General features: G+C 39.8%; 1 protein-coding gene across 2 annotated transcripts in view; it reads right to left on the bottom strand.

The window, feature by feature from the left end:
* Positions 1-406: 406 nt before the first annotated feature.
* GNPTAB (N-acetylglucosamine-1-phosphate transferase subunits alpha and beta) overlaps positions 407-26,868 on the bottom strand; it is an 85,649-nt gene continuing 59,187 nt past the window's right edge. For both annotated transcript variants that reach the window (XM_002711224.6, XM_070052755.2), the window contains exons 12-21: positions 24,968-25,171; positions 23,244-24,328; positions 20,200-20,399; positions 19,760-19,979; positions 18,651-18,764; positions 15,434-15,519; positions 15,107-15,205; positions 11,175-11,342; positions 5,175-5,265; positions 407-1,816 (exon numbers count right to left, since the gene is read on the bottom strand). In XM_002711224.6, the coding sequence (XP_002711270.2) occupies positions 1,739-1,816; positions 5,175-5,265; positions 11,175-11,342; positions 15,107-15,205; positions 15,434-15,519; positions 18,651-18,764; positions 19,760-19,979; positions 20,200-20,399; positions 23,244-24,328; positions 24,968-25,171 (2,345 nt within the window). In that variant the 3' untranslated portion in view covers positions 407-1,738. The remainder of the gene's footprint in view (positions 1,817-5,174; positions 5,266-11,174; positions 11,343-15,106; positions 15,206-15,433; positions 15,520-18,650; positions 18,765-19,759; positions 19,980-20,199; positions 20,400-23,243; positions 24,329-24,967; positions 25,172-26,868) is intronic.

The raw sequence follows: 26,868 nt of genomic DNA on the forward strand, positions 1-26,868 counted from the left end.
TTCTTTCCTGGGATACACACCATTCACTGTTATCATTACTGAAAATCATCTATCATTTTTCTTTATTCATAGTAAAAATTAACTAAGAGTGCATGGAATCTAACCACAGAAATCGCCATTACAACCAAATGTTCATTTCCCTGAAATCTTTCTGGGACAAATTCTTCTCTTTTACAAAGATATCTAGATATACCCTCTAAGTTTTTACCATATAAATTCCATCTAGAATCTATTTCCTGCCTCCATAAAGCAACACTCACTGGTGCTTTATAATACTAATCTCTCCTTATATTTATCTTCCACTTAATTGTACAGAACCTGACATACTATATAAGCACTCAAGTTACTGCTGAATTGATTCAAAAATTCAATCTTCAAAGACTTAAAATGAAAGCATCAGACAAAATGAAACTTTTATGACACTTTAGTTTTTCAAATACATAACTGGTACAGCACAAACACAATATTTACATTTCAATGTCTTTTTACAAAATATGTGTGCCATTTGAGAACACTATGAGATCCTGATCTAAAATATCAAGAGTTCAAAAAAGACTCCTGGACCGTGGTGTCCACAAATCTGCTGTATAATGATATAACAAAATATGGCTAATGTGAGGGTTCACCCATACATAAAAATACTCTCAGTCGTCATATAGTGATGGTCTGTGGGTCAAATCCGGCTGGTGGCCTGTTTTCATACAGAGCTGTAAGCTAAACATGGGTTTTATACCTTTTGAAGGGTTATTCAAAAAACAAAAAACTAAACATAGAAGATTATGTGACAAACACACTTGACGCCTGCAATCATTTACTAACTGGCCTTTTACAGGAAAAGTTTGTTGACCCCTGTTCTATAAGAAACTGTGAGAGAAAGCTACTGGAATATACAAGTATTAAATAAGACACCACTGTAATGTGCCAATCCCATCAGCACTACTCATTTCTAAAATGAGGCACTTCTGTTTGAATATGTACATTTCCAAAACATAATTACATCTGGTAAGTAGCACTGCTACTTAACTCTAGCCCTTTGAAATTAGGCCTGCACGCGAAATCACAGTATTGTAGGGGCTGAAGTAAACAAGCACAAAGTATTTTAGATAAGAATCATGGAGTTCTTCAGTAGTTGCCAGTGGTTTAAGACTACTTATAGTCTAAACTTTAATATAAAGTTTGTGATTTAGATATTGCCAACAGGAGGTGATATTATTGTATTACTTAAATAACATCTAAAAAAACATGTTTAGACTCTCCTGTTCAGAAGCAAGAATATGTAGTTAACTTAGTAGCTACTTATTTGAAAAATGGGAAAAGAAGAAAATAAAAAGCACAAAACTATAGCAAAAAAGCTCTGGAATGCAAAGACTGGGGTTTCTCAGCAATCCCTCTCAGGCTGGCCTAGGCCTCTCATGTTACAGTTAGTTTGCAAGAGTTGCTGTGGGAAAGTGGCAGCTGTCTCCCACCAGTGAGCCTTTTTATAAAAGGATGAAAGGTCAAGAGCAAATGCTGTAAAAGTAAAACACTTCAGAGTTGCTCAACACACCAGTTTGTAGTGGGCTGGTTATTAATTCCTGGGCAGTGGGTAGTACACTCGCCACTGGACTGTAGGGTACTGTATGTTTACCCTTCTTCAGGCCAAGCTGGCTAAGCTTCGCATCACAAAGACACCTCTGTGATGCCGAGTTTTAAAATACTCAGTAAATGCTGAGGTAGATGATTTTCAAGGGAAGATCTTCTATACCCTGATTCGATCAGGGCTAGTTTCTTTGTGTATCCGTCTTCTGGGAAATATCTTCCGCTTAAGTGCAATTAACTGAATGATGAAAGACAGAAAATAAATTTCAATCACCATGTTGATCAAAGACTGTAAAATACTTCAAACTTCTGAGAGCCACATGACTTTCATCATAGGAACAGATAACAAACAAGACTCTGTCAATTTCTCCTCCCCCCAAATGAAGCCAACCACTCATTTTGTTTAGCCTTGTAAGATCAAAATGCCTATTATGTGCCTGCAAACAGACCCAAGAGGATTAAGATTATTTTGACCCATGCTTCATTTATCTAAGACCTATGACTACAGATTTTCACAGACATTACCAAACATTTATTTTCAAGATGTCCTTTTCTCCAGTCTTTCTGTGGAAGGATATTGGCTCTGTTTAGCCATTAAGACACTGTCTCTGGGTTTGGTAATGCCTACATTAATAAGATAGGATTTTAAAAAATAAAAAAAGAAGACAACTATGGGTAAAAATCCATTTTTTCTATATCTATTCTAAAAACAATCATCTGAAAATCTAATTTATGAGTAAGAGGTAATATGAAAATTAATTTATTAGTAGCTTAGAACTCAGAAAAGTACTTCTTTTTCCTCCTCATAAAAAGAGTTTACTCATTATATATCTGAAATTGAAAACCTAAACATCATTATAATAAAACTTCAGTGAGAATAAGTGTCTTCCTTGTGGTTTCCATTTGGGATCCCTATTGATCGCCTTCTCTCTCGCCAGCTTTGTGGGACAGTTACTCCTTTATCTAGAAGTGGGAAGTGAGGCTTTGCCCAAGCAGAAGCCACCAGGGTTTGAATAAAAAGCTGGGACTGGGGAGGACAGGGAGGAGCAGAGCTGGCTGGTTTGCTGGTGAGGGTGGCAGAGGAAGCAGTCTGACTACATCATGATGCTGGAGAGGGGAGGGGGCTTAACCTGCCCTTTCTTTCTCCCTCTTCTTGCCTTTCCAGTCTCTATTCTTTGCTGGATTCAATGGCAGAGGCAAGACTGACTGACCCTTCTCTTCTCTTGTACTGGCCCCAGCACACTTGAGTCACTGGGGCCAGCAACAAAGTTGCTCACTAGAGCCCTGCTCCAAATGCAAGTACTGTCTTTTTGAGATTTTTTTTTATAAGATTTTTATCAGCCAGGACCAATGACAACCAAGAACAAGAGGTATGATCCCTGGGAAAGATGAATGTTAAGTTGCCCTCCTGATCACCTACTGAACCTCCGTGTCCTCAATTTCCTTCCATCTGTGGCAGGAAGCCCAGTCATCATCCGAAAGCTCTCAGTACACACAACTTACCTCCCTCCTTCTTGGTATAAATAAACTCAGTGTCCTTTCCTCTGACAGCTGGAAAAGCCCCCTTAAACTGGTCAGAGGCTGGGGTGGGGTCACATGCCCTGTGTAAGTCATGTGTGCCCATGACTGTTCCCGTTTCAATCCCTTCTCCTCAGAGTATTTCATGCCTGCAAGCTAATAAGGATTCTTTTATCCTTTTCCTTTTACTGAGTAAGTCTCCCTCCTACTCCTGAACCCTCGCCTGAAGGAGACTGTGTGTGTGCATGCATAGAAGTGAGCCCCAGGGCAGAGGTGCTGACAACGAGAGGAGTAAGGGGAGGATAACAAAAATCTCAGCAAGTCAAAGGCATTGTAAATGGAACACTGCCAGTGTGAGCAGAGCCAAACACAAAACCATGGGTGTCTGAATATAAGACTCTGCAGTCAATCTAGAAAGGTTAAGAGAATGGAAAAAAGTGAAAGACTCATAAAAATTACTATCAGATATCCCAAAGGGACAAATATCATATGTTCTCCCTGATCGGTGACAACTGAGCACCAAAGGGGAAATCTGTTGAAGTGAAATGGACACTATGAGAAACAGTGACTTGATCAGCTCTTGTCCTGACTGTTGATGTACAATGTAATACTTTATCCATTTTAGTATTTTTTTTGTTCTGTTCTAGTACTATTGGTTGAACTCTGTAATTAATACACAATTATTTTGAGGTGTTTAAATTTTAACTGAAAAGTGATCCCTGTTAAATATAAGAGCGGGAATAAGAGAGGGAGGAGATGTACAATTTGGGACATGCTCAATTGGACTTGCCCCAAATGGTGGAGTTGGAAACATGCCAGAGGATTCCAATACAATCCCATCAAGGTGGCATGTATCAATGCCATCTCACTAGTCCCAGTGATCAATTTCAGTTCACAATTGATCACACTGATAGGTCTAAAGAGTCAAAGGGATCACACAAACAAGACTAGTGTCTGCTAATACTAACTGATAGAATCAAAAAGGGAGAGAACGATCCATCATGGGAAGCGGGATACACAGCAGACTCATAGAATGGCAGATGTCCTAAACAGCACTCTGGCTTCAGAATCAGCCCTTAAGGCATTAAGATCTGGCTGAAGAGCCCATGAGAGTATTTTAGGCATGGAAAGCCAAGACACTCTGGGGAAAAAACAAAAAACAAAAAAACAAAAAAACAAGAAAAACACCTAAATGAAAGATCTCTGCGAGTGAGATCCCAGTGGAAAGAACGGGGCCATCAACGAAGGAGGTACCTTTCTCTGAAGGGAGGAGAGAACTTCCACTTTGACTATGACCCTGTCTGAATAAGATCAAAGCTGGCGAACTCAAAAGGCTTCCATAGCCTTGGCAACTCATGACTAGAGCCTAGGGAGATTACTGACGCCATAAACGAGAGTGTCAAATTGTTAAGTCAACAACAGGAGTCACTGTGTACTTCTCATGTGGGATCTGTCCTTAATGTGCTGTCCAATGTGAAGTAATGCTATAACTAGTACTGAAACAGTATTTTACACTTTGTGTTTCGGTGTGGGTGCAAACTGATGAAATCTTTACTTAATATATACTAAATCGATCTTCTGTATATAAAGAGAATTGAAAATGAATCTTGATGTGAATGGAATGGGAAAGGGAGCGGGAGCTGGGAGGGGTGCGAGTGGCAGGGAAATTATGGGGGGGGGAAGCCATTGTAATCCATAAACTGTACTTTGGAAATTTATATTTACTAAATAAAAAAATAATAAAAATAAAAAAATAAATTACTATCAGATGAGGATTATAGACAGTTTTTGGTTAAAAATATTTAGAGCTTTTCAGTTTTAGCCTGAAGTCCAAAGTTAATTATTGAGTTCCAGTTGAAAAGAAGACTGGTAATAGATTTGAAGATGGATCAATAAAAGGCTACTATGTTGGCTGCCTGAATATTATAAAATATATCTGCCATACTGACATATGATCAAGCTACAAAGCCAGTAGGAGAAACTGAAACTTTCTTGATATGAATTTATATCATTTTCTAAATGATTCAGATGCTAGGTTACACCAAAAACAGTTTAATAGCCAAACATATAAAACTTACTTGTTCAGCAAAAAATGAGAATATAGTAAATATAATCAATGTTGCTAGTACACAGTGGGTCCAGAACTTCAATCTGTCTCGATATGCCCTCCTGGTTAGAGAAAGAAGAAAGCAAACATGTACTTCTGTATATGGTCTCATGTGTACTTCTGTATATGATATATGGTCATTAGTTAAAAGTGATTTACACACTAGTTTTACAAAAACAATACTATGAACATAAAAACATTGCTACAGGCAATTTTAAAATGTTAACACAATATACATTCTCAACATGAGTGCAGATTTGTTATTGCGTCAGAGTAAATATACTTGAATCAGTTAGTTACCAAGTCAGAAAAGAGGACTTCAAAACAGAATTACTTCTGGCACTCAAACAAAACCATGGTCTCTTTTTACTTATTCATTCATATTCATATACTCATTCAGTCATTTGATAAATACTTCCTGTGGACTCAGTGAAATGAACAAGATAACGCCCCCTCTGAAAAGTGTTCAGATATCTGTGTAGTCACCAACATGTCATCACCTAAGACGGACAAACAGGTACTATCAAAAGTCAAGTCTTACAGAAAAACTGAAAAGGAATGCAGACAGCACCACAGAGACTGTGACGCTTTAGCTTAAGAGGGGAGGGAAAGGGCGTGGCTGAGAAAGGGAGCTGAGTAGCAGCAGAAAGGCTGAGTCAGGAGCTGAGCCCTGCAGAACCGAGTGCAGCCAGACCCAAGGAGCTCAAGAGAGCTAAGCAATGGACAAGGGGCTGGGAAGGAACTGTAGCTGCTCTGGAAAACCCTGCAAAGGGGACTGGACATATTATTCCAGTAGGAAAGTGGATGAAATGGCAGCGGGCAAGTGTGGGTGACACAATGAGGGCAAAAATAGGGGCCGGTGTGGTGGTAGAGCAGATAAAATCCTCTGCCTGCAATGCCAGCATCCCATGTGGGCTCCGGTTCCTGTCTTGGCTGTTCCACTTCTGATCCAGCTCCCTGTTAATGGCCTGGGAAAAGCTGTGGAAGATGGCCCAAGTGCTTAGGCCCCTGCTACCCATGTGGGAGACTTGGATGAAGCTCCTGGCTTCAGCCTGGCTCAGCCCCAACTGTTGCAGCCATCTGGGGGGTGAACCTCTTTCTCTCCTCTCTCTATAACTTTGACCTTCAAATAAATAAATATATTTTTTTCAAAGCCCATATGGAATGTAGGCACTGTAGGAAGACGCTTAACGTTTTACCTCACAACACTGGCCCCAATAAATAAATTCAAACAAAAAATGAGGGCAAAAACAGTGGCCATCAGAAAGATGAATGGATAAATAATACAGACAGTCCAGTGCAGTCCAATTATAAGAACTAGATGACAGTTGTCCTAGGCAGTGAAAATGAAAAGAAATAAGCAAGAAAGGAGACAGCATCCTGTTGATGACAGGATACTGAGGATAAAGAGAGTGGTACAACCAGGGGCTGGCACTGTGGCGCAGTGGGTTAAACCCCTGACCTGAAGCGCCAGCATCCCATATGGGCGCCGTTCTAGTCCCGGTTGCTCCTCTTCTGATCCAGCTTCTGCTATGGTCTGGGAAAGCAACAGAAGATGGCCCAAGTCCTTGGGCCCCTGCACCCACACGGGAGACCCGGAAGAAGCTCCTGGCTCCTGGGTTTGGATTGGCGCAGCTCCGGCTGTTGTGGCCATCTGGGGAGTGAACCAGCAGATGGAAGACCTCTCTGTCTCTACCTCTCTCTGTAACTCTTTCAAATAAATAAAATAAATCTTTAAAAAAAAAAGAGAGAGAGAGTGGTACAACCAAGTTTCCTCACCTGTAATTTGGAAATAATAATTTGTTATGAAGATTGAATTTTAAAATGCTAACATAAGCTTTGGAAGATATGCTAATAATTACCAAATTCAGGCCTTTGCACTGAGTTCCAGAGTCTCTCTCACAACTGTTTGGGAACGGATGTCTCTATCCCAAGTCACATGTCCAAAATGATTCTCTCCCATATGTGGTTCTTCCTCCTATCTTCCCCACATCTATTTACAGGATCACAACCAATTCAGTCAACTCTAATCAGACTCTATGTGTAAGTTAAAAAGCCAGGAAGCCACAGGCTATATGATAGCTACTGTGTTTCCTCAGCAGTCAGAAAGCCCATTCACCTACTATGAGCAACTACTATGTCCTAGGGAGGAAATGCTGGATGCAGAGGTGAGGAAGGCACTGTCTTTGGCCATAATGAGGGCTCACAGACTACCAGGAGAGACAAAGGCAACCAGATTGCTGTACAGTGTTGCAAGTGCTCTACCTGAGAAAGGAAGTGGGCTTCTGTGGAAATAGGAAGAAAGTCCGTGCAGGAAACCAGGGTTGGATGACCAAAGATGCATGAAGAGAAAAAGAAAAAGGACAGTTTCTAGAAAGTAGGGCTGGGTTGCTGGGTCAGCAGTGAGACACAGACACTAAGGAAGGTGAAGAACAAGCCACCCCCAAATCAGGGGGTTGCAGAGAATACACTTGATTCGTGTCATTTGTACTGGAATCAAAATCCTCTCAAGTTAATCTTATGCCTACTCTTTTCTTATTCATTTGGGCTCTTAAAGGTAAATTTAGTCACAAACTGGATTTGGATAGTTTATACTCAGAACCATATAAAGATGTTTTCCCTCTAAACCAAAGGAGAGTGAAAATGTAGAGAGGCAGTTTCTTGCCAGTTTTGGAAACTGTGGCTCAATAATAACTTGTTAACAAAAATAAAATATATACAAGGGTACTTCAAGGAGTTTGTGGATAACAGAATTAAAAAATAAGCTTACTTGGATGTAAAAAATTTTGAAATCCATGCAGTTTTTTCATAATAAACAATTTTCATGAACTTTCTGAAGACCCCTTGTAGATTTCAGAATAGACCTGTTTAATATCTGTCTTATCCAACTCTAACATATCAAGGAGTTCTAGTGAGTCTGACAGGTTCCCCTTTGAGGTCTCCCCTATTCTGTCTGCTGCCTTCTCTGGATTCCCACAACTGTCTCCTCGGATCACACCTTGATGATCTATTTCTGGTTCTAGTCACATGCTTATTACTCGTCTCTGTTGCCAGTTCCCACACAATTCTGCCCCACTCCAAACAACTTCCTCATCAGTCTAATCTTCACATGACTATTAGTTATCATTTCAATTCATGACATCTGATTATAGAAAACACTTTTAAAAAAATCTATCATGGGGAGGTTTATTCTCTAAAGAAAAGTCTAAATCAGATACACTCCTTCACAATCTTTCTTTTCCCTTAACAAAGCATTGTCTGCCCCTCTGTGTCTTTGCACATGTCATTCCTTCTATCAGGAATGCTCTTTCCTACCTGGAAACATTATTTTCATAATTCCAAAACCAAGTCCCAATATCTCCTTTGCCCACCAGAATCAAGTGTTCCTTCCTGTATACACTAATAGCATTGAACTCTACTGACCACATGATATACTTGCCCAGTCTATGTCACCAGGAATAGACTATGAGCACCTCTAAATGTGGTATCACACACCTTTCATCTTTGTACTCCCAGCATGTGGCACAGGGACAAAATTTTCCTAACCTGAAAGATTAAATTACCATCTGAATTAAAAATTAGCAATGGCATTAGTATAAAGGATGAAGATCACTTTTAAAGAAGCTTTGGGGTATAGGAGAATGTAAAGAGAGTTGGGAGCCAGGCCGGATTTGCTACTTGCCAGCTACTATAGCTTGAGCAAATTACTCAGCTTCTATAATGGTGTTCTCATCTATAACATGGCAGTAACAATACCATTAATGTAGGAAGCAAATATTAAGTCCAGCACAGTGTCCGGCATACAATGGGCTCTTAGGCAAGAGGGTAGCTACTCTGCTGACGATGACAATGACTAAGGCTCAGCAAGTGTGCTCTACCAGGCTGGAAATGGACCACCCAAGTTAATATCTGGGCTTCCCCGTTCACAAGCTGAGATGCCTCATGCGAGTTACTTCCTAGCTCTGTGCCTTAGTTCCCCTTCTACAGAATAAGGATACAGTGACCCACCACAGAGTTGTTGGAGAGATAGATGAAAATCTCTTAGGATGGTGCTTATTATTTAAACACTCAATACCGGTAGTGGTCATTACCACATTGTATATACTTAATAAAAGTCACCTGACTGAACAAACATTAAGAATGAAATCAAGCAGAGCAGGAAAAAAAAATGGTCACATCAGAGGAATCTCTACTGTTTCCCTGGATGACTAAGAGTTGCTTCAAATATCTCTATCAATGGTTTCTTTTTCTCATTCAGATCTCACAGTTTAACACCCTCAAATTTCTTTTCTTGATTCAGTGAATTCTCTCCCTGAGGACCAACCTTGGATCATGATTTTAACTACAAGCTCTGTGAAAAATGGTTTCCCAAATCAAGCCTTCCCTAGCTCCAATGTCCATCTTTCTACTTCAAGTCTCTCTCATGTGTATAACTGTTACTACAGCACAACTACACCACCCTTCTCAATACCCCCACAGGCCAGGGGCAGCATGATTTCTAAGATAACCAGGCTTAAAACCTGTCTGGCTATGCCCTCCCTCCTCTCTGGTAAGTCACCAAGCTCAGACTGCCATTCCTCAGTAAAAGCCTGCTTTTCTTTTCTACTCCGATGATTCTGGTTTAAAATAGCACTCATTATGGCATCCAAAGGTTACTCCAACGGCAATGATGCTATATACCAAGTGAGAGAAACCAGACACACAAGGTCATATGTTGTCCATTCCTTTCATAAGAAATATATTGATAGGAAAATCCATGGAGAGAAGGCAGATGAATGACAACCAGAGGCAGACATTACGGGAAATAGGGAGTGACTGATTAATAAGTATACAGTGCTCTTTTGGATTGATGAAAATGTTTTCAAGCAGATATTATATGACATTATCAATGTGCTATATGCCACTAAATTTTACATTTTAAAATGCCTAATTGTATACTATATGACTTTTACTTCTGCCTTTAAAAAATTCTTCCTTTCATGCTTTCCCTCTCATTTTTATTTTTTATAACTCTACTAAGTAATTTTTTAAAAATTTATTTGACAGATAGTTAGTGAGAGAGAGACAGAGAGAAAGGTCTTCCTTCCGTTAGTTCACTCCCAAAATTGTCACTACAGCCAGAGCTACGCTGATCCAAAGCCAGGAGCCAGGTGCTTCTCCTGGTCTCTCATGCGGGTGCAGGGCCCAAGCACTTTGGCCATCCTCCACTGCCCTCCCGGGCCACAGCAGAGAGCTGGACCGGAAGAGGAGCAACCGGGACTAGACCGGGGCGCCCATATGGGATGCTGGCGCCGCAGGCGGAGGATTAATCAAGTGAGCCACGGCGCTGGCCCCCTACTAGGTAATTTTTAAACAATTTAAACAACTCAACCAAATTTCAATCCTTCACTCATTACCTATAAAAGTTTCCTAGTTAGTTACAAAAGTTAATGTAAAGTCTGATTGTTAAGAATCTTGATGAAATGGCTTCTAACACTTCTCCAAGGTGTATTTCCCACCATTTGAGTGCACGAATTCTCCAGCTGAGCCGGGCCAGTCCCCAAACTGCCCATCTCCAAACTTTCGTTCATTGTTCCCTTCCCACCACTTTCTGGGATTCTGCCTTCAGGACTTAGCCCAATCCCATTTTCCCCAGAGTTCCTGACCAGCAGCTTTACCCACAGTCACATTATACATCTACTTGTACTAGACAACAAGCTCTCCCAAGCTGGTATTCCTGCTCACCTATACAATGGTCAACGAACAACTGAATAAAGGAATAAACTTTCAATTAAGCTGAGAACACAATTATGTATTTTTACAAATCTCTTGAAATATTGGCAAGCATCTTTCAAATATTAAACTAAGAAGAAAAAGTATAACTATTTTTACAAAGAAATTACAGAACAAATAGCACATTAAAGAAACCGTCACTCTAAAATATATATACATATGTACGCAGGCACACATGTGAATACAAAAGAGAACTTACCATTCCTGTAGCTCATGCATATGAAGGAAACGGTTTCGATACTCTCTGGGAAGCTCAAACTGGGAAGGTATGGGAAACATGGACTCATAGAAGTCCCTGAGAACAGCCTTCACCGTCTGGGCATCTTTATGATTGTGGTCAATGTTGTCATTCAGGCAAACAAACTTCCTAAAATAACAGAAACCCAGGGTTATTGGTTATCATTGGATGATCCTGTCCTAACAAAAATGGAAAATGGATTTCAAATGTATTTTAAATGGACTTATGTCTCAAATAGGTACTTTTTTTTTTTTTTTTTTTTTTTTTTTTTTTAAGATTTACTTATTCACTTGGAAGCAGAGTCACAGAAAGAGAGAAGGAGAGACTGAGAGTCTTCCATCCACTGGTCACTCCCCAAATGGCAGCAACGACCCGGGCTGGGCCAGGCTGACCAGGAGCCAGGAGCTTCCTCCAGGTCTCCCACGTGGGTGCAGGGGCCCAAGGACTCGGGCCATCCTCTGCTGCTTTCCCAGGCCACAGCAGAGAGCTGGGTCGGAAGTGGAGAAGCCAGTACTTGAACCCAACTGGCACCCATACTGGATACCAGCGCTGCAGGCTGTGACTCAACCACTGTACCACAGCGCCAGCCCCCATCAAGTAGGTACATTTGCTGATATGATTCTCCCAGGGAGTTAATGTTTGAGAAAATATTTCTTTACATAGTTTTCACCTATAAAACAAGAGAACTAGGGTAGATAACACCTTAAAAGAACCTACTAGCTATGAAAGTAAATTGCTTTAATGATATTCATTTACCATGTACTAAGTCTGTTAAGTACTTAAAACGAAGTTCTCTGAACTGATAGTTATGCTATGAAGAATGGGCACATGTAGATAACAAAGAGAGAAATGGTGCTTTTTAGCTACAAATTCTATATGTTTGATGATTTCTTTTTGATAGATCTCCAATCAAGCATTAAGATTCTAGACTTCCAGGGGCCAGCACTGTGGAGTAGCAGGTAAAGCTGTCGCCTGCAGTGCCGGCATCCCATACAGGTGCCGGTTTGAGACCTGGCTGCTCCACTTCCGACCCAGCTCTCTGCTGTGGCCTGGGAAAGCAGTAGAGGATGGCCCAAGTCCTTGGGCCCCTGCACCCATGTGGGAGACCCAGAAGAAGCTCCTGGCTCCTGGCTTCAGATTGACACAGCTCCGGCCTTTGCGGCCATCTGGGGAGTGAACCAGTGGATGGAAGACTTCTCTCTCTCTCTCTCTCAGCTTCTGCTAGCTCTGCCTTCTGAACTCTTTCAAATGAAAAAATAAATCTTAAAAAAAAAAAATCAAATAAATGGAATAATGCAAAATACAGTGTCTTCAAAGAAAACAATTCTAGACTTCTGGCAAAAAGCAGATTACAATAATGCTTCCCTACTTAGTTCAAATAGTCACTGAATTGAAGGCCCATTAAAATGGTAGATAATGCTGACAAAATTTTTGCAGTAGACTTGCCAAGATTAAAAACAAAAACTCAAATGTGATTAAAAATGTTTGGATCTAATTCCCAATGTATGGGAATTATAGGGGCTGCATGAACATGTTAAATAACTGATCAGATAAGTATAAAATATAAAAAATGGTAGAATATATATAATCTGATTTCTTCATATACAAATGGAAAAATTAGTTAGAAAGAGATTGAAGGGAAATTTTTAGATTTAACTGCAATGAATTTATTTAATACCACTTTTATTTTTCTATTTTTTGAAAATTTTCTCTTTTTTAAGATTTATTTATTTTTTGGAAAGAGTTACAAATAGAGAGAGGGAGAGACAGTTGATACCACTTTCAGCCAACAAACAAAAAACATATAGTTGCTCATAGTAAGAAATCATTATTGGTTAAGGGTGATGATGGTATTGTGGTTATATTTTTAAAAATCCTTATATTTTAGAGATGTGCACTGAAAAATATATACATAAAATGATGGAATGTTTGAGATTTACCTAAAATTAATCAGGAAGTAGTAGTGAAGAATTAATGTACTCAGATGAAACAAGATCAAATATAAATTAACCCTTGCTGAAGACTGGTGATGGGTGTGTGAAAGTTCGATAAATAGTCATATACAACTGTGGTTCCCTAAGATTACATCATCCTGTGACATCACAGCCATCTTAGCTTGTGTAAATGCACTGTGATGTCTGTACAATGAAGAAATGCTTACAGTGTATTTCTCAGAATGTCTCACTGCTATTATGTGGCACATGACTACACTATCTAATCTCTAAATTTAGGGACTACTTTAAATGAAAGGATACTAAAGAGCTATGTCAACCAAATGCAACACATGAGCTTTGACCACATTCCTGGATTTAAAAAGCAAATTGAAAGCTGACAACAGCAATGAGGAACATTTGGAGGCAGGAAGGGAAATGTGAGTATAGGCTATTACCTGTTATTGTTTAATCAATGTTAAGGTTCTTGGATATGTTTTAATAGTCTAGTGTCCTGAGGATGAAACCAACACAAGCAGGAAGGCAACCAAGCTGTGGTCAGAACAGAGCAAAGCTTTTATCCCAGTCTCCCTATTAATGAGATAAACATAACCTTAAAGCTGACGTCACTAATAAGATTTCACTGACCTAAAATGAGCCCTCATTAAAGTAAGTAAGACAAAATAAGAGTTTAAAAGGATAAGGTCTGTTCTAGTACAGAAGAGGCATCTGGGCCTGGCACACTGGGGAAGCAGCCTTGCTTGCCATGTGTCTTTAACTAAGGCTGTCCCTTTAAGTACCATAAAGATGTTACAGGAGCTGGCACTGTGGTATAGTGGGTTAAAGCCTCAGCCTGCAGCACCAGCATCTCGTATGTTCTGACTGCTCCATTTACAATCCAGCTCCCTGCTAATGTGCCTGGGAAAGCAGTGGAAGATGGCCCAAGTGCTTGGGACCCTGCACCCACTTGGGAGACCCGGAAGAAGCTCCTGGCTCCTGGCTTCAGTCTGGCCCAGCCCCAGTCGTTGCCACCATTTGGGAAGTGAGCCAGCGGATAAAAGACCTCTCTCTGTCTCCCTGCCTCTACCTCTGTAACTCTGCCTTTCAAACAAATAAAATAAAAGCTATTCAATTTTATATGCTGATGTCTTCTTTCCCAAGAAAATTGGTGAAATACATATTCCCCAGTAAAGTTAAAAAAGAAATTCAGGGCCGGCACTGTGGTGTAAGTGAGTAAAGCCGCCACCTGCAGTGCTGGTGTCCGATATGGATAATAATATAAATCTTGTTAATATAAATCTAAACACCAAAACAATTGCTCTAGAAGTATCTTTTGAAAAATGCTACTAGGAGACCCTCAGCTTTCTAGCCTCTCCCTTCCCCACAAAACTGTTTGCTTCTTAGGTCACCAAACAGCTCATGTCTCCTGACACTCAGAAGTCCATCCCAGTTCCCTGTAGAGGGGATCTACTTCAATGACCAACTACCTTGTAGTCAACCCCAGCCAAATACTGTCTCCATCATTATGCCTTTCTGTATGCTGCAAAAAGAAATGTCATTTCCTTCTCTCTAGTCCTATTGCCTTTTATTTGTATGTAGTTGTGTAATCAGAAACAATACTTTTTAAAATTAATTAATTAATTTGAAAGGCAGAGTGATACAGAAGGAGAAACAAAGAGAAATCATCCATTCGCTGGTTTACTCCCCAAATCCTGCAATAGCCAGGGCTGGGCCAGGTTAAAACCAGGAGCCAGGAACTCCAGGCAGGGTTCCTATGTAGTTGGCAGGAACCCAGGTACTTGGGCAGTCAACTCCTGACTCCCAGGTGAAGTACCAAAAAGCTGGATCAGAAGTGCAGAACAGCTGGGGTCAAAACAGACACACTGTTATGGGATGTAGGCATCTCCAGTGGTGGCTTAACTTACACACTCACCCTTAGAAATAATTTTTAAAAATCAGTACCTGGGGTTTTTTCTTATGTCATCCAACTGGCCAACCACATGAGAAACATTAGTACGAATCATTTTAAAAGCAATTTCTTCTTCTCCCATGATTTCAAACCTAATTATCAAAACATATTTAAAGAGTAATTTCAATAGTAAAACATTTTTCAAAACTTTAGTGGACTTAACAGCCAGAGAACAACTTAACATTTCAGCACTACTAGAGAAAATACTCTCAAATAAATAATAAAAGAATGTTTAACAGATAAAATATTGTAAAGTTATGAAAACAGACCTCTGTAATTATACTTAAACTAAACTAATAAGAAATATGTGTACTACTTACCTATATTTGTTTTTGTCCTTATATGCTTTGTGGATTTTGTCAGTTACTGGTTTACAGTTGGTTACTAGACTTTTAGTGACTGGTGGCTGTAAGAAAATACAAGTAGAGCAGACACTGCATCAGGGCCAAGAGTAGGGTGAAGTGAGGCACTCATCTTGAATGCAAAACTTAAAGGGGCATCAAAAGGCTCAGTAATCAAGATGAATATTTTAATGCAAATTTAAGAAGATAAAATTACATACTATAGCTCAGTGGTTAGTAGCCTGATTTCATATATAAAGTTTTATTTTAATCACACCTCACTGTACACCATCTGTTAAAAGTCTTAATAAGATGTTACTTTTATTTTCAGAAAGGAAGCTAATTTCTAAAACAAAATACAATTAACTAGCCTATATGTACTCATAAGCTACCTTGTGACTCTTATAGTCTAACTAGAAAATATTTTCTTCATCCTATGTGTAATTGCAGTTAATTACAATGATGAAGCCTACACCTTAAGAGTTCACTCAAGTATTATGAACTGATACTGCCAGTATAATGAATGCTTATTACATAAGTAGCTTTTAAACAGTAAGTGCCTTTTAAACAGTTTATGTACATGAGCCTCAAGACTAAATTATAATAATTAACAATGTGGCCTTATTTAATTTTTAGCTTTCAAAGAATATTTGCTTCTAAATTTCATGCCTGAAATTTGGCAAACACTAAAATATTATTTTGCTAATGAGTAAACTTGTATGTATTTTTTAAAAACATAAAAATTTCTCAATAATCTTTTATTGTGGCTATCACAAGGCAAAATAAATAACTGCTTTCTATGTGTACCTCATTTTTCTTAGAAAGAAAACACTTCTACAAATTTAAGTGCAGGTATTACTAGGAACCCAGAGTTTGCAAGAAAAAGGAAGAAAACTAGAGGAGGAAAGACTGGCATGTGAAAGAACAAATGCAGACACAGACGTGGGCAACAGTGAAGCCTTGAGAGCTAAAATAGGCTGGGCTACTGGCAAAGCTCTGTGGTGCTTTGGGTGAGGTCAGTGGCCTCTAAGCAATCTCCTATCACATCCCTACATTGTCCCAAAGAAACCAAAACACAAGAGGAGGAGGAGCAGGAATTGGTTTAGGCCCACACTGTCTTTCCTTCCCTCCTCTTCTCTCCTGGCCCTGCTCTGGGGTTGTACATAGATGTAAAAAAATGCTTTTAAACCGGACCACTGAACTCTTGACAATTTAGACTTGATTGCATTATTTTATTAGTGCTGGGATAGCCCCAAATTTTGGGAAAATACAGAAAGTCCTACAACTGAGAATATTCTTTAGATTATACAATCTAATTTATATATTTTTTAAAATACATCTATGATTCTATTCTCTCTAGAGGCAGGAAAAACACCTAATGTGATTACATTTAAGTACCTTTTAAGTCATTAAAAACACACTGGTAAAAATAACATTTACATAAGTAGTCCATAGTTTGCAAAGCATTTCTCATAAACCTACAGTACTCTACCCTACTGGATAATGCCAAAGGTCCAGGAGAAACTGCTAAAGCACATCGACGTGCTGCGATTCTGTTATTAACTCAATGCAAGGCATTCTGTGAACCCACAACCCAGAACCAGTCTCCTTTTCGACTTGCTGATTCAAATCTGCTTCCTCCACTGCTGTAAATTCAGTTCTCTGTCTCAGCTTTGTAGTTTTAAGATACAGAAATACAGAATTATCTTTAAAGCAGAACATAGGTACATAGTAACTCATGTCATACACTACATGATCGGCAATGTTTTTACTTGGTCTCTATATTCTGACAGCTGACATGCTGACCTTTCACCAATGGATGCCCTGTCACACCGTATTTCATAAGTGAGCCTCCATGGGGTTCTCTGAGAACACAAGTGAGAAACATAATGCCTGACATACACAATGGATGCTACATAAATGCACTTCTTCCTTCAAGAATCATATTTTTAACGGACTTTATCATTTTTCTCCATAGTTATTTACTTATCTGTAGTCAATGAAAAAGTATTTGGGCCGGCGCCGCGGCTCACTAGGCTAATCCTCCGCCTTGCGGCGCCGGCACACCGGGTTCTAGTCCCGGTCGGGGCGCCAGATTCTGTCCCGGTTGCCCCTCTTCCAGGCCAGCTCTCTGCTGTGGCCAGGGAGTGCAGTGGAGGATGGCCCAAGTGCTTGGGCCCTGCACCCCATGGGAGACCAGGATAAGTACCTGGCTCTTGCCATCAGACCAGCGTGGTGCGCTGGCCGCAGCGTGCCGGCCGCGGCGGCCATTGGAGGGTGAACCAATGGCAAAGGAAGACCTTTCTCTCTGTCTCTCTCTCTCACTGTCCACTCTGCCTGTCAAAAAAAAAAAATAAAAAGTATTTATATAGTTTGAAGATTTTAAAAATAGCAAATTTTAAAAAAATAACATTTTATTCTGATTATGAAAGCAAACATCATTATTCATTACACAAAATATGGAAAACACTAGTGTAAAAAAAGAATACTACAAAATTACCCATGATTTAATCTCTTATTATTTCTATGACTTTTAAGGGTATGTACCTTGTGTATGTGTGTGAGAGAGGCATACTTGGGAGTTTTCCATAGTTTAAATAATACTGTATACATGATACTACCCATTTCCCCCATGTAATTTTATTTTGTAGGCATTTTCTCAAATATTAGTACAAATTAACTGTAACCATTATGTTAAGGGCTGAATGATATCATTGTTTCATGACTTCTAAGATGCACTTTTTTTTCACATTTTTAACTTCTCTGAAACTTGAGTATCCTGTATGTCTTCAGGTTATTTCAACCAAGTGGTATTTAAATGTAGTTGTGTGCAAATCATCCACTAGTCCTACAAAGAAACTGTTAACACAAATCAGATGAACTTTTCCTTGGTCGATGTTTAATCTCGGGATTTTTCTCCTTGGACAACAAGAACACTCTGGGGCTACATTTCTACCATCCTTGATGATGACAATGTCTGCTAATGGAACATAAGCAATGAATCTGTATATTGGGTTATATATCCTTGTGGGGGAGGGATATTCCAAAGCAAGATACAAATTATTCTGGATTATCTGTTACTACTTTGCATCAAAGACATGAAAACATAGAGCTTGCCTGTAATTCTGAAGTGCTATACATAAATGACATAAATAACATCTGATCAGTAGTTCATAGAGTAACCTATGCTACTTACCAGATTGGGATCATAGTATGCTTCTTGAGTTGGTGGAATATTGTTTAGTTGAGTGATATTAGCAGGAAGCATTTTTGAACAGTTTATTAACATGTGTTCCAAACTTGTCAAATCCTAACAAAGCAAAAATAAAAAGACAAACATGTTATGTGCATTGTAAGTACAACTGTCTTCAAGTAAAAATGTGAGTGTACAAAAACAGTTTAAATGCTATCTTCAAGGAGAATTTTTATAATTTTTCTTGTCTTTCTTTTTTTTATTTGAAAGGCAGAGAGAGACACAGAAAGATCTTCCATCTTGTGTGTGTGTGTGTGGGTGGGTGTGGGTGTGGGTGGGTTGGGGGGCATCATTCTCAGATGCACAATAGCCAAGGTTGGCCCAGGCTAAAGCCAGAAGCCAGGAACTCAATATGGATCTCCCACAGGAGTGGAAAGGGACCCAAGTACTTGAGCCATTATCTACTGCCTGCTAATAGATGAGCATTAGCAAGAAGCTGTAAAGGAAAAGGAGCCAGAATTTGAACCAGGAACTCCAATATGGAATGTGGGCATCGGGAGTGGTATCCTAATGAGACAATGTAAACACAAATATTTCCTATTCAACTCATAGTAGAACATAATAGCTGTCAGATACATTTTATATAAGGTGGTCCAAGGGATCACAAGAAGGAATACCTTGTAGCTCCATGCATCTTGGCATTCTCAATGCATGAGTTTCCTACTTCTGGGACTCTAGGATGCCGACACAAGATAGAAGGGGTCTGGCTTAGAAAACTACAGCCAGCCACAGCTGAAGTCTCTGAATTTCACATGCATTTCACATGCAGGTACAACCTGCTTCTTCCCCAGAAAATACAAGATTGATCCCTACTGAAAACCTAACAAGAGGTAATCTCATATGATACTAACTTCCAATTTGGTTTTGATTCTGGTACTAAAAACGGACTAACTATAAACACCCATATTAAAATTAAGAATTACTTTTACTTGCATTAAAATGAAATATGTGTGTGTGTGTGTGTGTGTGTGCGCACATGTGTGTGAGACATTGCCAGAATTATACTTTTCATTTAAAGGGTAACAAAGTTTAGAATAAAACAAATACAACACCTGCAAACTTAAAGGTAGGTCATGAATCCTGGTAGCCAGTGTTCGGATTTCTCTGTCAGATAAGACCCCAGATTGGTCTGTATCAACTTCATCAAAGACTTGAGATATATTCAGGGGTTGAACAGCACTCATGAGATAATAAAAATAAGAGAAGGCAAACTGCATATCCTCAGAATGGCGCACTTTGTGAAATGATGTCTTGTCGAATTCTTCAGGGAACCTGTTCAAATGCAACACATAATGAACTGTATTCAAAGAATATAGGATATCTAATATCCACAGAAATAGAAACTTTTTCTTCTTATCATTTATTTATACAATATATTTAATATGTTAGACATCAAATATCAGAGCCATAATTTGAGGTTGGTAAATATGCAAATTTCAGATCACCTTAGTTCTGAACATATCCAAGCAACTCAGATACAAGTCAAACTTACATATCCTGCAGTTCTTGCATAACAATTCGGTCAATCATGTGAGGCATGTGTGCAGGGACTTTCCGAGATGTGAATCCAAACTTGCTATTTAGAATCTTATTTACATATCGGAGAGAATCTGCAAACGTGTCTTGTAGTTGCCGCCCAGTATATTTGCTATCAGTAAAGTATGCCAACTGTGTCTTCAATGACTCTTCTTCCTGAAAAGAGAATTCCAAGGAACTCAGAGTATGCTTAGCACATTTTGTTAACAACAGATAAAGGCACCAGTTTAAATAATGTGTTATTAAACAGTCTCCATCCAGGAGGAGCAAATGATATTCATACCAAGAGGCCACTTGCAGCATCCAAAGAGCAGGACTGGAGTGGATTTCAGTGCAAGTGTCACTAAATAACAGAAGCTGCTGAGTGACAAATGTCTACTTATAGAGTATTCTGTAAGGACTGGTCATGGATTATGAGATTTCAAAAACCAATTCAATGCAACATTTAGGGAATTTATTTACACAGAAAATTTTTTAAAAGATTTATTTATTTATTTGAAAGGTGGAGAGTTACAGAGGGAGGCATGGAGACAGAGAGATATAGACAGATCTTATATCTGCTGGTTCACTCCCCAAATGGCAACAATGGATATGGCTAGGCCAGGACAAAGCTAGGAACCTGGAACTCCATATGGGTCTCCCAAAGGAATCACAGGGGCCAGAGCATTTGAGCCAACTTCCACTGCTCTCCCAGGTGCTTTGGCAGGGAGCTGGATCAGAAATGAAGTTGCTGGGACTCAAATTGGTGTTCATATGGGATGCCAGTGTGACAGGCAACAACTTAACCCCCTGTGCCACATGCTAGCCCCTATATAGACATTTCATAGAGTTTTAAATATGAAGCTGTTTTTTGTAGATGACATCAAAGCACCTAGCACTTGAGTTTTGAGCATAAGCACTAGAAACAAATTTGTATTCATCATGTAATAGTATTAATATCATGAAATCAAAACTATTAAGAGACAGAACTACACAGGCAAAGAAAACTGGAAAAGAATTCAAACACATTTTACAAAAGAGAAAGTAGTTTGACTCCTCAAGGTGATAAAAATGTACAGACTGATATTAAAAATGCTGTTGTTTAGTCTGTAGAAAAACAAGCACTCTACATACTGTTGGTGGAAGCGCAAAGTAGTACAAAATTTTAGAACATACAAGTATTCAAAGTTTAGATGCACTAGATTTGTGAACTTTGAAGTTCTACTCACCAAAATAAAGATTTATTCAAGTGTAAGATACATATCCAAGAATATTTATTGCAATACTAAATATAACTGCAAAACATGAAAGATAGTGTGCAGCTGCTGAAAGCAACATTGGCACTAACACAGGCAGTTTGTCCACACAAGAGGGGGTCTTCAAAAAGTTCATGGAAAACATGTAATATGAAAAAACTGCATGGATTTCAAAATTTTTTACAGCAAATAATCTTTTAAATCCATTTCTTCACAAACTTTTTAATTTTATTTATTTATTTGCAAATCACAGTTATAGAGAGAGACGGAGAGACAGAGGGTGAAATCTTCCATCATTCCCCAGATGGCCGCAACAGCTGAGGCTGGGCCAGGCCAAAGCCAGGAGCCAGGAGCTTCTTCTGGGTGTCCCACATGGGTAGGAGGGGCCCAAGCACTTGGGCCATCCTCTGCTGCTTTTCCCAGACCATTAGCAAAGAGCTGGATAGGAAGTGGAGTAGCCAGGACTCAAACCGTCACCTATATGGGATGCCGGCACTACAGGAAGTGGCTTTACCTGCTAAACCATGGCGCCAGCCCTCCACAAACTTTCTGAAGTACCCTGTGCTACTACATTAGAAGGCAATGGCAGGAAAAATATATATAGTGTAATTCCACTGTTACAAGACAGAAACTATACAGCTTATATGTTTGTGTATCTACAGAAGGATATTCACCTAACTATTAATAGTGATTACCTCAAGGTGGGGAATTGGGGAAGGAAGAAAACCTTTCCTTTTTTTTTTTGTATATTTCTGCATTGCTTGCAATTTTTACCACTTATAAAAGCTTATAGTAGTACTTTTATAAATACATTAAAAAGAAGAAGAAGAAAGGGGGGAAAGTATAGAAATAAACATAGTCAAGAATTCTGCAGTTCTGCACTTAACAATTGGTAAATGCCTAATGCACCAGCATAAGATGATTTTTGTGAACTCTTAAGAAGGAAGATACAGTTCCTCCTTCACTTCTGTTCTCCCAGCACTACAGCCATTACTGGCTGTGTTCTTCTCTTTCCAGCCTGAATCACATGACTTTTCTTGGTCTCATCTCCCACCAGCCCAAAGGCCAGCTCACAAGACACTTCCTGATGGATGCTTTCCCAACACCTTTAGGCAGAGTTAAGGAGCTTTCCCTTTAAACTCCTTGGTTATTCCTCAATGAAGACACTTATCTCGTTGCTACAATGATCTGCCCACAAATCTGTCTTCCCTACAGGTCTGAGTTTCCATGAGCAATGAATGTCTTCTAATCACTTTGCATTCCACAGCAGTAATGCTATCACAGCATTTGGGAGAGACACCCGATGTCACAGCATGATGGAGGCCGACGTTCTGGGTAAGAGGGCACCAACTTTGAGGTTCAGCTCACACTGACTTGCCGTTGTGATGCTGGGGAAGCTGATGAACTTACCTCAACCTTGGGCCCTTTTTCCCCAATCAGTAAAACTGGAGAAACACCAGATCTGACATGCTAAGTAGGGACAAGGTATCATCTCTGTTCCCTTACTTCCTCAGAGAAATCCCTGACTCATTCACACTAGAGCAGTTTCCTAAACTGTAAAATGCGGTAACAACAGTACACTCACTTACATGATATTTTTGTTATCAGGCTTATTAGAAAACTAAATGAAACCATGTCAGAAAAGCACTTAGTTCAGCAGCTGGCACAGGGAAATGCTGAATAAATGGTAGCTATTATTATATTATCAAATAAAGGTTACTATTTTCCCTGAGCAGACGAGAGAATAAGGCTGAATATAACTTACATGGAGAAGATCCTGGAAAAACTTTCTTTTCTCCCATGGCAAAAAGCCCGGGTAACTCTCTGTATAATACTGTAGCTTTCTTCGAGGTAACAGTTCATTGGCACCTATGTGATTTTTAGTTCTTTCTTTCATTCTGTTTGTCTCCTCTTCTTCCCCTGTGATTTTTTCTTCCGTCTCATGGTTTTCCAGTGGAACAGCGAGAGATGAGAAGTTTATACTCCCGCCTACTACTTTGTGGGTCTGAGTTTCTGACCTAAATCTCCCTTTGGTCCCCAAGACCAGGGTCTGACTCTGGTAGTGACCATTTGCTTTTACTGTCCCTGCTGGAAGAGCTGACCTCTGTAATTGCTGTGATACCCCTAAGCTGTTTGGCAAGATACCTTCATGGCTCTGTTTTGCCAGTGGTGGAGCTTCTACACTGTCATTTGTTTTATCTGTTATGGTTGGACTTATTTTTATTTTAGCATCCTGTGAGTTCATCAGAAAGGATCTCAGCAAGGCTGACTTTGACAAATTGTAGCCTTTCAAAGTGATGTCTCCATGTTCCAGTTGCAAATCCAGGTGATTGAGCTTCAGCTGGATCTCTTTTGGAAGGAGAGAAATATTTACCACAGGAATTTTCACCTCCTCTTGGACTCTCTCTGTTGTGTTAGGATATCTCTTGACCTTTGGGAAGCGTTTCTCTTCTGGGATATCCTCAAAAAGGACTTCTGCCTCTGGAAGCAGAGTTACGGGGCTAACCAAGTTCTCATAAGACTTCTGGGTTGTAGAATTCAATTTTGGTCCCTCCCTTGTATCCACCTCTACTGTTAGCTGGATTTTGAATTCTTCATCATGTGCATTTTGAAATGTGAGATTAAAACGTATTGTGGTTGCATTCATTCCACTGTGTAATATGAGATGGATGGTTTTCCACTTATTGGCAACAGACGCATGTCGGATTATTGGATTGTCACTGTAGGCACCTTCAACTCCTCTTTTGGCTATTTCTGCAAAGCTGAAATAAGGCAAGCATTCACCTTTTGGAAGAATATAGTGAGTCTGGTTTGGGAGAAGAGTTACTTTATACAATTCATGAAAATGATCTAGAGAAAAAAAGAACAAAAATATGACTTTTTAAAAAAATTAGGAATTTTACTTCTTTCCCTTTAATTCTTTGGGTTTGAATTTTTATTTCCAAAGAGTAACTTCAAATTGATTTTAAAATAATCAGAAATTCTAAAACTTTTGAGGCAATCATAATAAATAATAGGGAATGTTCACCTGACTTGCTACAGAGGTATGTACCATTCTTAATAAATTCCAATGATCAATGATCAATTTCCATCTCTATTTGTCCATTTGAAAAAATAAATAAATAAAATATGACCTCCCTGAAAAAGCTATCAACAAGACCCAGTATTTCAATCATCCTTATTTAATGAATTTTGAGCCTCTTTCTGTATTTCCAAACTAAACTCTCACTACATGTTTTTAGTTAAGGTAAACCTGCTTAGTCTGAAAAAATGACACGAAACCAGTAACAGGAAGACACATCTTTATAGTCTATTGTTTCCTAAAGATCTGTGACCTTTTACTTGTAACTTCCAATTATTTTGGATGCAACCCTAGAAAGGGGGCAAACAGGGCATGATTACTTTAAATAATAATATCCATCACAAATCCCGTCAACTTGTCAAGGATTTTTATCACTATCCTTAATGTTTTTATGACAATAAAGATACCTTGCCCACAGTCTCCAGCATCAAATCCACAGGACAACACATTGCAGGCTTGGTCACAGAACTTATCAGCGAGCCAGGAATTTGCACATCCTTGATTACAGTAAGAAACACTGTTTATTCCTCCACCAAACTGCCAGGGCTGTCCAACTCCAAGGCTCCCGGTACCCCCACCTCCTGCAGCGTAGCGATGCCCTCCACTGTTACCTGCAGAGAGAAGGAGTGAGACAGAATCTTGCTGTGCTTACAATTCTGAAAAAAGTCAGCTCTTTATTTTTTGTTAACCATTTGAAAATTGATACACTGTAACCAGCCTGTGGCCTAGCAAGTTAAGCCTCCGCTTGCAGTGCTGGCATCCCAAATGGGCACCAGTTTGAGTTCCGGATGCTCCACCCTGATCCAGCTCCCTGCTAATGTGCCTGAGAAAGCAGAAAATGGCCCACGTGCTTGGGTCTCTGCATGCACATGGGAGACCCAGAAGCAGCTCCTGTCTCCTGGCTTCGGTGTGGCCCAGCCCTGGCCATTGTGGCCATTTGGGGAGTGAACCAGAGGATAGAAGATCTCTCTCTCTCTCTTTTTCCCCTGCTCTATTTCTGACTTTCAAATAAATAAATAAATAAAATCTTAAAAAAAAAAAAAATTAAAAAAAAAAAAGGTTGGAGCTGGTGTAGTGGGTAAAGCCGCCACCTGCAGTGCAGGCATCCAATATGGGCACCAGTTCAAGTTCTGGCTGCTCCACTTCCGATCCGGCTCTCTGCTATGGCCTGAGAAAGCAGTAGAAGATGGCCTAAGACCTCGGCCCCTGTACCCGCGTGGGAAGACCCAGGGGAAGCTCCCGGCTCCTGGCTTCAGATCGGTGCAGCTCCGGCTGTTGTGGTCAATTGGGGAGTGAGCCAGCAGATGGAAGACCTCTCTTTCTCTTTGCCTCTCCTTCTCTCTCTGTGTATCTCTGGCTTTCAAACAAATAAATAAATCTTAAAAAAAAAAAAAAGGTCAATACATGAATTTCAGTCAGAAAAACTGTACTCCATTCTTCAGCTGAAGATTTCATTTATCTTAAGAAGAAAAGAGGGGCTGGCGCTGTGGCATAGTGGGTAAAGCCACCACCTGCAGTGCTGGCGTCCCATATAGGCGCCAGTTCTAGTTCCAGCTGCTGTTCCACTTCTCATCCAGCTCTCTGCTATGGCCTGGGAAAGCAGAAGATGGCCCAAGTCCTTAGGGCCCTGCACCTGTGTGGGAGACCTGGAGGAAGCTCCTGGTTCCCGGCTTCAGATCAGTGCAGCTCTGGCCATTGTGGCCAATTGGGCAGTGCACCAGCAGATGGAAGATCTTGCCTCTTTCTCTCTCTGCCTCTCCTTCTCTGTGTAACTCTTTTAAATAAATAAACAAATCTTACAAAAAGTAGAAGAAGAAGAAAAGAAAGTGAAAAGGGAACATCACTTTACAGGAGTGGTATGATGAGGCCTTGATTCTTGGTAGCTGTGGGACCCATATATACAAGTCTCTAATTTGTTTAAAGGAGGCACATGAAGCCAGGCATGGAAGAGCAGGGAAAAAGGAAGAGATTATTTGGAAGACTGTGGTTGTTAGAACTGTCAAAAACATGTATGAACCTGGATACTGACCTCTTCGCAACCAATGTTAATGCTCTACTAGTGGCTGAGTTCTCTGGTCTGCGTTATTTGTGTTCTCTCCCTGTAGGTGCTTTTTCCTAGGGGTATCTGACAGATATGACTGAAATACAGCTTGAAGCTTTGTTTCCTCTGCTACTCACATTTCCAAATCCATCTCTTCATGTGGAAGATGAAATGGCAGACAACATCAGTGCACTTACTCTCTCTTTCTCATGTAGCCAAAAAATCCAAGTCAATGATGATTAGTGCTCTATAAATGCAATACTTTAT

Source organism: Oryctolagus cuniculus, chromosome 11, assembly GCF_051225735.1.
Source record: "Oryctolagus cuniculus isolate XC-2025 breed Fujian yellow rabbit chromosome 11, ASM5122573v1, whole genome shotgun sequence".
Lineage (NCBI taxonomy): Eukaryota > Metazoa > Chordata > Mammalia > Lagomorpha > Leporidae > Oryctolagus > Oryctolagus cuniculus.